We start from the raw sequence: 10,258 nt of genomic DNA, 5'->3' as shown, positions 1-10,258 counted from the left end.
ATACAGAATTCAGTGAGCTAAATGTAATTTGTTTGTTGCATTGCTGTGACCTGGTTTAAAACTAATCAAATAATATAAACATTCTAGTGTACATCCCAGTGTTAAAGCAGTAATGAATTACTGACCATGCCAGCAGAGCCAGTGCCCAGGGGCCTATCACTCCCAGGGCTCTGGGGGGGATCTGACCACATGGCCTAAGGCAACTCAGTGATTGTGGAAGCAGCAGTTTGATTCTTAGTAACAGTTAGATACTTAGATTATGTACAGATCAGATTCACCTTTTGCGAATGTAAAATCAACAGCAAGCCTTCTCTACAATATACACACACTTATACCCCCTAATGCACACAAAAAAGTATTTTAAAAATGCATATATGCAGGAAACTTTAGACTTTGTATTGGTATTTTTCAAATGAACAAGTCGATGGACAAAACAAGTATGTATCTACAATAGAGTAATATTTCATTAGCCGTATTGCACGAAAATTGTTTCCGCCCGGTTTCGAACCGGGGACCTTTCGCGTGTGAGGCGAACGTGATAACCACTACACTACGGAAACTTGCTAGTTATGCTTGCTGGCTTTACTTGAATGTTGTCGTGATTCTACAGTGCCATTTAAATGGATTTTGTAAAAATGATTTTAGGAAACGCGAACCTTTTAAATAAGCTAGCTGTCTAAGATTCTAGTTTTGTACTTTTCCGAACCTAGCTAACGTTACTAGCTAGCCTAAATGATCCTCTCTCCAACTACCCTCCCCTGCCTGCTATCCTTACCTACTCTACGGTGTTCTGGGAGTGCACAACACTTGAAGATATCAGAAAACGCAACAGAGCAGCATGTCACAGTTTACATGTTTTTATACCTGAACACTGGAATAGCAATACAGCGTTTAACATAATTTCACAGAACTTCAGGAACAGACTTGGTATAAAAATATTCATATAATGGCAGTATAAATGTTGCAGCAAAGAAGGTTCATAACCTCATGGTAAAATCTATTAGCTAGGTAGTTATAGCAGACATAGTAAGGTTATATATAGATAGGTTATTTCTTCTGTTTTTTTTATGTTCGTTTAATCCATAGACAAACATTGAAATGGCTATTCCATAGAAAAAAACACTGAATTGATCGACTCTGGGCAAAGCCGTATGACAAATGCTATAAATATACATTTATATGACCAAATGTAATTGTACACAAAATTGTAATGATAAAGAGCTAAAATGCCGAAACCCGGGATCGAACCAGGGACCTTTAGATCTTCAGTCTAACGCTCTCCCAACTGAGCTATTTCGGCCGAGGGAAGATATGTGCTGAGTATCTAGACTGACCAACAGATGAAGACATGTTTCTGATATTCTTTTAATCTGTCGGCTCGGACTACAAATTTTCCTTGCAAATTACACATCTAGTCATTTATTTATCAGTTGTATTCTGTCAGTTCTATAAGTTCCGCTAACGGTAATATATCTCCCAATATTTTTCTTTACGACGAACGATTTTGATGCAAGCCATGAGCTGATACTTAAAAGGGGTGTGACGATGGGGTGTTTGATAGCGATTGACTATATAGGCCCTGATGGCAATTGTTATTTGTCCTGTAAGTAAGTCTACTCATTTTGTATAGCCCCCCAACACACATACTATGGTCCTGCCCTAAGATTTAACAATTCTAAAGAGGGGTGCACAATTGTATCTCAAAAATGATTGATGCACAGTTTGATCTTTGGCCTAATTTCTGTGTCTTGGGAGAATCACTAGAAACACATTAATAAGACTGTCTCCTCTTGAATTCAGACAGGGTTTATGCTGGACAAACAAATTATAACGAAAGGATGAAAGTCCCTGGGAGGTCCATATATTCAGGACTGGTTAAACCAATGTGACAACTTATAAGAAAATCTCCTTCAGGCTGCTGGAGAGCTTGGACCAGCATTATGATAAATGTGGAAATTTCTTGAATTGTGTATTGTAAAATAATTAGTGGTGTGTCATATATGTGTGAGGGACAACATTTGGGTTGTTTAAACTACTAACTCATTTCATTGTAATGGGACTGAGTTGTGCTTTTATTTAAGTGTCCTCTTTTTTCACCTCGTCTCCCTCAATCTTCTCCTGTTTTCTTTCCCCCATTCCCATTCCTTCCTTTTTTGTTCCTTTAATCCCTCCTAATATGAGGTGCATGTCGAGCATTGTTACTTGTTCTGTGAAAAAAACCTAATAAAGTGTTAATCATAAAAAGAATAATTAGTCCTCCATCAGTAGGCTCATAGTCTCTGTTTATGTATTGGACATTGGAGAGACATTTGAAAAATTAATTTGAGATGTTTATGGCATGCTACATAACAAAATTAATTTGGGGTTATAGTTGTGCACTCTGGATGGATAGCCAATTCAAGCGGAGCTTTTACTGCATTTATTGGCAGTGGACACATTATGAATGAAGCTTTAAATCTATGGTAGTCATTTGATGATATAAAATTGCACTAGCACTTAGGAACATTAAAACACGATCTAGTCTGTTCTGTGTCTTCTGGTTGTGGGCAGTTGATATTTGGTGTCCCTGAGAAAAACTCAATATTCTTATTACTGTGGGAGAGAAAGGGAAAGAAAGCATACGTGTAAGACAAAGAGTCATCATGACTCTACTTTCAGTATATAACACTGAATTTCTCAAGTTCCTGTTGCTGATTTGTATGTCATTGTATGTCATGTAACAGGGTTAGAAGAAAGATGGCTAAACAGTTTAACTGAATATATATATATACTCAAGCTTTCTAAACACAGGCCATGTCTACTGATTGTCTACCAAAAACTTGCATTGGTGTGAGAAAATATATATTTTTTAAATTTAAAAAAATCCTGAATAATCCTGTAAATTAAAAAAAAACATAGTTGAAAAGTCTGTTTGCCCTACCTGTACTTTGAGAGGTCCGGTATACACTTCTTCTGTCTTGTCTGTGTGGAATTTTCTCCACAGTTAGGTTTACAGTAACTCCATTTACTCCATTCTGACCAAAAGGCTCCCACTATCTGTTCAGAAGGACCCGCTATTCCATTTGGGATAGAAAGGGTTGCAAAATGTTTGAAATAGTATGAAAGGCTGTACATACATTAGTCGATACAATAAAAAAGCAAGAAAGCAAGCAACCAGTCAAGCAAATCGAAGTCTATGGGTAGAAACAATATACCACCTAGTCTTAGGCTTCCCTAATGAGTATATTTCGAGTCTATGTTTTTTCTTCAATACTGTTAATACAAGGAAATTCAACTAATTTATTGCCCATGGTAATATACTAGACACTACAAATGCAGTAGATAGAGATTAGGTCAAATATTCTTGGAATGTTCCTTTAATTTGTACAGACATACTTACTAGTTTAGGTAAACATTTCTTATCTTTCTGCACTTTAGTCAGCAAAGGTAACCTCATCTAGCTGTGTGTGTAATTTAGTCAAATTATTATCAATATAATATATGATTGCTGGAAAATCAGTTTACAAGCTGATCAAGAGTGTTTATATCATTTGACACAACAGATATGTATAATTGTGTATTGTTTTCAAAGCTAAGGATCATGCCTGTGTCTTAACCAATAAGGACCTAGTGCCTAGAAACATGGTACTGTGACATGTTCTCAACATAGACTTTAAATAGTTACAGATATCATCATTCAGCTAATTAACTTTGTCAGTTCTCCTACTTTTACTTTACAACAGTTAATTGAAAATGGATCTGAAGGAATGGAAAGGCTTATAATAGTTGTACCTTAAGAAAGGGTTTTGAAAAAATCTGTAGTCAGTGGATTAATACTGTAAAAGTGTCAACTGTTTTGAATGTGGTTTAAGCAAACTTTTATACATGCACCATTTAAGCTGCATCTAGTAAATGTGCTACATGTAGCAAGGTACTCACATTTACAATTCATAATGTTATAGCAGGTGCCAAACTCCACAGGTTCTCCAAGACAGAAATTTCCTTCATATTCCCTGCCTAAACAGTCTCGCTCTCTCTTTCGTCTTCCCATTCTATTCCTGCAAACAATTTCTCTTTGGTTGACTGACTTACAGAGTGTCCATTCACTCCATTCACTCCAGTGACCATCCGCTGAAAGAAGGAGAATCAGTACTACTTTATATTTTCCATTTTTCTTGTTGAAAGATACTATTGTTTGTTGGCACACTATTATATTCTACTTAAAAAAACACACAGTATGTTGTAGTTAGTTTATACAGTAAGTTGCTAGTTCATTAGGACTTCCAGCCAATGACTCATCATCATATACGTAAATATATAAGTACATATATAACATTGTACAGATCCATGATCTCTGGATCAACTGACTTCAGAGTTCAATGCATTTCCAGGAGTGATTACAGCTTACATTCAACTGTAATATGTGGCAGCCTATTAGGTACAAGTACAGAGTCAAGCCTGTTTAAGGGATCACTCAGTATAGTTAATACCTATTAGTTATAGTTAGAAAGACAATCATTATAATCTTTTACATCATATTCAACATTAAATGCTAGGTTTTGTAGAGATTTGTACACTAATAAAAAACAAAAGCCCTGACCGTTTGTTACCTGGACAGTGTACAGGGATAGTGCAGAGATGAATTCTTGTGTCAGCTCCTTGGCAGGGTCGGCCACTATGTTTGGGTTGTGGATTATCACATTTTCGTTGCTGCCTCTGTCGTCCTACTCCACATGTCACAGAGCAGTCTGAAGCCATTGACCAAGCACCCCAGTTTCCATCCACTAAGGAAAATTTGTTACTTGGTTTAAAAAATAAAGAAAATTTTGAACTCTAAACTCAAAACAAACTTTTTATGTCATGAAACTAGTTGTGTGGAATATTGTTCAAACAGATTTACCTGGACAAAAAGGTATTCCCTTGCAGTGCTTACTGTCGAACCTAGCACCTGAGCAGTCATTTCCACGTGGCACAGTGGATGGTGGAGGGTTTGTACAAGTCCTTTGGCGTTGCTGTTCAGGGGCCAGGAAACCCTCTGGATGACAAGTCCCTGCACAGGGACCCCACTTCCCCCATGGGGACCATCCTCCATGAGCTAGGATGAGGCACATAATTGCAAAGAGTATGTAAATTATAGATCCTGTTCACAGTGCTCTTAATGTGTTGATACATTGAAATTAAAGTATAGGTCTTTGCTTTGACTAGAGTCTTAGTGTTACTTTTGTAGCTGTCAGTGGTGTTTCATATCTAAATGTTACCTATTTTAATTTTTTATATACATTTTGCTTTTTTCTATTTTATTTTTCTGATGTGAACATTTTGAGGTACTTAATGTGCATGGAAGGTGCTATACAAATTAATAAGTACATAAGACACTTAATAGGTACAATTTAATAGTAAAGTAGTGGTGTATAGTAAATGTTAGGCAATTGTCCCTAAGAAAACAGTTCTGTACTTGGACAAACAATTGCTATGTTGCAGTCTTCAGTTTCTTCACTGTTGCCAAGGCAGAAGCCACCACATTTGGGAGGGGGTTCAGTACAAGTCCTTGTCCTTTTTTTTACTCCATTTTCACATGTAACTGAGCATGGTGACCATGCACCCCACTCTGACCAGCCCCCATTTTCTAAAAGAAAAACAAACAAACAAACAAACAAATAAATAAATAAATAAAGAGCACAACACAAACTACCATGCATACCCCTGATTATAAGGCCAGACTACAGTCCTGTATAGTATCTACTGTATAATTATGCTCTGTTCTTTACCTTGACAGCAGCCCTCTGTACAAGGTTCAGTCTGTAGATCCCCTATTTTGTAAGGGTCTTGGCACTTCCCAATCCCATAACAGCCACGGTGTCTCTGCCTCACTCCTTCTGAACAGGTCACTGAGCAGGCACCCCATTGGGACCACTCAGTCCATTCAGCATATCTGGAGACAAATTATAGATTCATTCCACATATGTCACACTGGCTCCCAGCAGTATCCCTGGCATCTCTCAAATACTAGTACTGTGTTTCTGCCTAATTATCCTTAATATATTTCACTAGTGTCTTTTTAGTTTACCCACGCTTACATATATTTAAATATGTTCTGCGATGTCTTGCCAATCTGTGAGTTTGTGCTTTTCCAAACATTTCCACTGTATTTTAACTTTAGAAGTTGTAAAGTCTGTGATTTCAGAGATGGTTGTCTTTTCAAATTGCTTTTGTTGTGACATACTGCAGGAAATCAGTGCTTGAATATACATGGAATAAACTGAAGAAGACCTATTTGAAGGAGAATCTTCTGTTCTTGTCACTGATTTTAAACTGATTGTTAGACATTGTTTGAATATGTATCACTTTTTAATTTTTTTGTATGAATGATTAGGAATCCATTTTTTTGCTTTAATAGTAGCTTTTTTTTATTAACACATAAAAGGAAGCAACAGAAATATGTCCAGTATTGAGCAGCCCTCTTCCGAGTTATTTCCTGAGTCCAAATTATGTAGCTGTCAGAATCAATCTCTAGATGTCGTACCATTCAATCATATAAGTATATTAGTCATTTTAGTATTTATGATTGAAATTATTATACGAAAAGTAACTTAAAACAATATTAAAAATAATATTTTCTAAAATATCTTTGTGATGTCTGTAATTTTTTAAAAGGTTTTTTCACATTTATAGACATTGAAATTCTTATTGCTGTTCAAAGATTTATAGAAATGTTTGTCAGCCATTTAGTCAATCATGGATAAAGAACACAACATTTTATACATTAAACTAAAACTTACCTACAGGACTTGCAAACTTTGCCATTTTCCTGATAGCTATATTTGGGATTCATGCAACAATCATCAAGTGGCACCTGACCCAGAATATCAACGCAGGTTCCATCTTTTAGAGAAAAACTAGAATAGCACTGCACCATCTGGGGAACTGAAAAAAAATGCTTTGTTAATCACTATTTGTTTGAGTAAGCGACTGTAAGACATGGCATATATAAACTAAGTAATACCAACCTGTTGGCTGAATATGTAACAGAAGGAGTGCTATCATAAACAACATTGTTGTCTTCTTTGTTGGTTGACTATGCAGAAATAGTTTCCTGATATTCCAGAGCCTGGAGTATATAGTTACAGACAAAACACTCATCAAGAAGACAAATTTCAAAATGCTTCTAAATACACTTGGAGAAAGTTATCAAATAAACCAGTGATTTGTTAGGCTATTGGATTGTGCCATTAAATAAAGTAATCTGCTATTTCATTACTACTACTACTACTAATAAGTTTAAATAACATCTTTCACAGGCTCAACGTCACTTTACAATGACAAAGATAGAGAGAAAAAGACATTAATTACCTTATTACCTTTACCTTCTTTGTTAATTGTTCTTGCTGATTTAAGAGTCTAATAATATTTTTCCTGTGCATTGTCTTTTAAAGGTTGTAAAGACCAATCAAAATTTCCAGAACAGTGACCAAAATAGTAACAGTAACAAAAACATTGCTTAATCGGACTTATTTTTTGTAAAGTCATCAAAGTTGTCAAATGTGTAACAGTTGCCGCTAGAACAGTCTAACAAATGTTTCACTTCCCTTTTTGTTTGACTGCTGCATTTAATTTTAATAGCAGACTGGAGTAGTACTAACTTAAAGCGAGGACATAATATATTTATTTGTGATTAATGCTTTTGCGCTTGTTCAAGGCATCTAATCGTATTACATCCTGCAGATTCTTTGACTTTAGAAGATATAAGGAATCAACTTACCAGTTCCTCATTTTACCTTAGATGGTTTTTCATCACTCTTCCCGTAACTGAGATATTGCACACCCCAGTAAGGCCAGTGAACTCTTATTGCAAGTCTCACGCCAGTACATTGCATACTTACCACAGCTCAACTAACTCTTGAACATTTTAGAGCCCTTTTATCCTAAATGGCCTCAAGGGAATATCCATCCATAATTATATGTCACTCTATGGATTATAACTGTCACTGTTAGGTTTGTAAGAGGTGAAACATCTGTCTAAAATAAGGAGTTAGTTGTTTAATACAGTATATTGATTGGTTAGTTTTGTGTCAGTTTCAAAGGTTAACAGATGTTTGTTTTAGCTCAGCTTCAGATTTTAACTTATTTGCAAAGTTGAATGGAAAAGCAAAATCTAATGGGAAGGTGAAGTGAATGAAGGCTGTAATATTTGACTTGAGTGGCACTGTTATAATGTTCTTCAGTGACATTTCATTATCATCACATGGGTATCATCCAAAATGCCCAGACCTTAAAACACACAAGCTCAGCTCACTGAAAAACTTTTTTTTTATCACTGCAACTCTTACATCTTTCCAAACTGCTTATGTGACATTATAAATAATATTATATAAAGGAAACTAAAAATCCATCTACAAAAGATTAAATTTACTATAGTGAAGCCATTTTTCATGTTGATCTGCATAAACATGAAGATACGAGCACCAGGTAGAATGACTGTTTCTGAAAATGATCTTAATTTTCTTAATTTAAAACAACACTCCCCAATATGACTTCATAAACAAAGATTACAAAATTCAGTATTGCTTACATATGCAGCCCTGTAGAGATCTTGACAAATATTTAGCTGTTTGTTCACTTCCAGCTGGCACCCCAACTTAGCGCCAGAGAAAAGGAAGACAATCAACAGCCATTTATTTATTCTAGGGTTCTAGGAAAAGAATATCTATAAAATACCCTTGTAGGAGCACCTGTTGCTCTTCACCATTTTCACTTCTGTTGCCATGCATGAGACTAAGAAATGGTGCCATAGGACTCTGGGAATCACAACTTTATTTCAAAGGATTCTGGTCATCCCCATGAGAGGTCTCCCTGCTAGGTCCTTTGTTTATACCAAAGTAAATGACCCCATCATTCAGACAAAATTAATTCAGACAAGACTCAACACATTTAGCTGAGAATCAATTAACTCACTGATTAATAGGAGCTATTTAGACAACATTGGTATAGTTTTGTTAATAAAGAAAAATAAAAACTTACTCAGGAATGGTATAATAAGAAAGAATCTTGTCTTCAGATAGCACTGGCTGTTCAGAAAAAATAAAAATAAAGAAACAAAAAACTACCTGAATGACAGCAGGCACTCAGAAAATGCATTGCACATGTGCCCCACCAAGCTCATCATTTTCTTATATACACAGAATCTTTAGGGAGGAGTATTAACTCCCTCTGCTACACACCCCATTTTCATTTTCACAAGACCTTTTAAGGTAAAGCTTGTGTTTTGTTCTATGAAGGAAGCTGATGTGTTTTTTAATATATTTGGGTCACAATCTTTGAAACAAGGACACAGAGTATCATTGATGCAAAGCATACATGAGACACCACCACCTTATAGAAAATTTCTGCTGCTAACCATGAGTGAATGAGTTACAGTCCAGTTCCTTGAGGGGCTTTGCATCTAAAAATATCAAGCTTGCCAGGCTGGTCCATGTATGTTTTCATCATTGGATTTTTATTTCGAAATATGAAAATGAGATCACTTTTCACTTCTAAATATGAAATCGGAAAAACTCACTCTGCATACCTTTTGGTTATTCAATTTTCATTTCACAGAAGTGAAAATTAAAAAATAAAAAATTTGTTGTGTGTATGGGGCCGTTATCATCATGGGATATGGCTACATAGTAATCCAACAGCGTGCACACAGTCATGTAAAATGGCTCTGAGCAAACAACTAACCTAACAAGGTGGTTGCCCATACCATGAATCAACTATTATGTTTAACAGTTATTCAAATACATTGGACTTTTTTAATTGTTCAAAGATTAAGAGGATTATCATGTGTTGTTTAATAAAATTATTGAATTCTCATGATCTAACGCATGTAAATAGTGCGTAAATAATTTTGGTCAAAATAATGTAGGCCACCCTTTAGATGTGTCACATCAAGGGTTTGCAAGAATGTTTTAACATATTGCAATATACTGCATATCACAACTACAAAATTTAACTATATTATTAGAATATAATGTTGTTTTATACTGTGCAGCTCTAACTCTAAATGCCTGTTTGCTGAAGTTGCTGGAAATACAATTACCTCAGTCTGGAAAGAGTTTAGCTAGGTAAATGCTGACTCTGTTTTGTTTTGTTTTTGTTTGTTTGTTATTAGGAATTTTTCCCTTTTATTTTATCAACTTTTTGAAAGACAATGTTTCCTGGGTTATGGCACCATCTGCTGAAATCTGCCGTTATTTGTTCTCAGTTTTTGTTTATCTGGACAAATAAAGCAATATTTCGC

General features: G+C 35.5%; 1 protein-coding gene and 2 non-coding genes across 4 annotated transcripts; all 3 read right to left on the bottom strand.

Moving 5' to 3' along the window:
* Window positions 1-487: 487 nt before the first annotated feature.
* trnav-cac lies at window positions 488-560 on the bottom strand. The gene has a single exon. It is a non-coding gene; the product is annotated as a tRNA-Val (tRNA).
* A 667-nt stretch (window positions 561-1,227) lies between these two features.
* trnaf-gaa lies at window positions 1,228-1,300 on the bottom strand. Its single transcript has one exon. It is a non-coding gene; the product is annotated as a tRNA-Phe (tRNA).
* A 961-nt stretch (window positions 1,301-2,261) lies between these two features.
* Window positions 2,262-9,118, bottom strand: si:ch73-237c6.1 (TSP_1 and TSP1 domain-containing protein). 2 transcript variants are annotated; one of them, XM_027033112.2, is made up of 10 exons: window positions 8,998-9,118; window positions 6,987-7,087; window positions 6,759-6,903; window positions 5,748-5,911; window positions 5,435-5,605; window positions 4,880-5,074; window positions 4,590-4,763; window positions 3,919-4,110; window positions 2,921-3,053; window positions 2,262-2,592 (listed from the first exon to the last, which is right to left on the bottom strand). In XM_027033112.2, the coding sequence occupies exons 2-10, from the start codon at window positions 7,030-7,032 to the stop codon at window positions 2,490-2,492; spliced, it is 1,323 nt and encodes a 440-aa protein (XP_026888913.2). In that variant the 5' UTR covers window positions 7,033-7,087; window positions 8,998-9,118; the 3' UTR covers window positions 2,262-2,489. The 2 variants fall into 2 exon arrangements, with proteins under 2 accessions (XP_026888913.2, XP_026888912.2); XM_027033111.2 differs by lacking the exon at window positions 8,998-9,118 and adding an exon at window positions 7,330-8,982.
* Between the last annotated feature and the right edge of the window lie 1,140 nt (window positions 9,119-10,258).

Source organism: Electrophorus electricus, chromosome 23 (genome assembly GCF_013358815.1).
Source record: "Electrophorus electricus isolate fEleEle1 chromosome 23, fEleEle1.pri, whole genome shotgun sequence".
In the NCBI taxonomy this organism is placed as follows: Eukaryota; Metazoa; Chordata; class Actinopteri; order Gymnotiformes; family Gymnotidae; genus Electrophorus; species Electrophorus electricus.
This window is presented reverse-complemented; position numbering and strand designations above follow the sequence as displayed.

What these genes read in the sequence shown, in the direction of transcription:
- si:ch73-237c6.1 (XM_027033111.2), bottom strand. Translation starts at nt 7,400, where the DNA reads ATGCACAGGAAAAATATTATTAGACTCTTAAATCAGCAAGAACAATTA. An exon ending in GTTACATATTCAGCCAACAG is followed by an intron (nt 6,904 to 6,986) that starts GTTGGTATTACT and finishes ATTTTTTTTCAG; the next exon opens with TTCCCCAGATGGTGCAGTGC. An exon ending in TAACATTATGAATTGTAAAT is followed by an intron (nt 3,054 to 3,918) that starts GTGAGTACCTTG and finishes CAAATGGAATAG; the next exon opens with CGGGTCCTTCTGAACAGATA.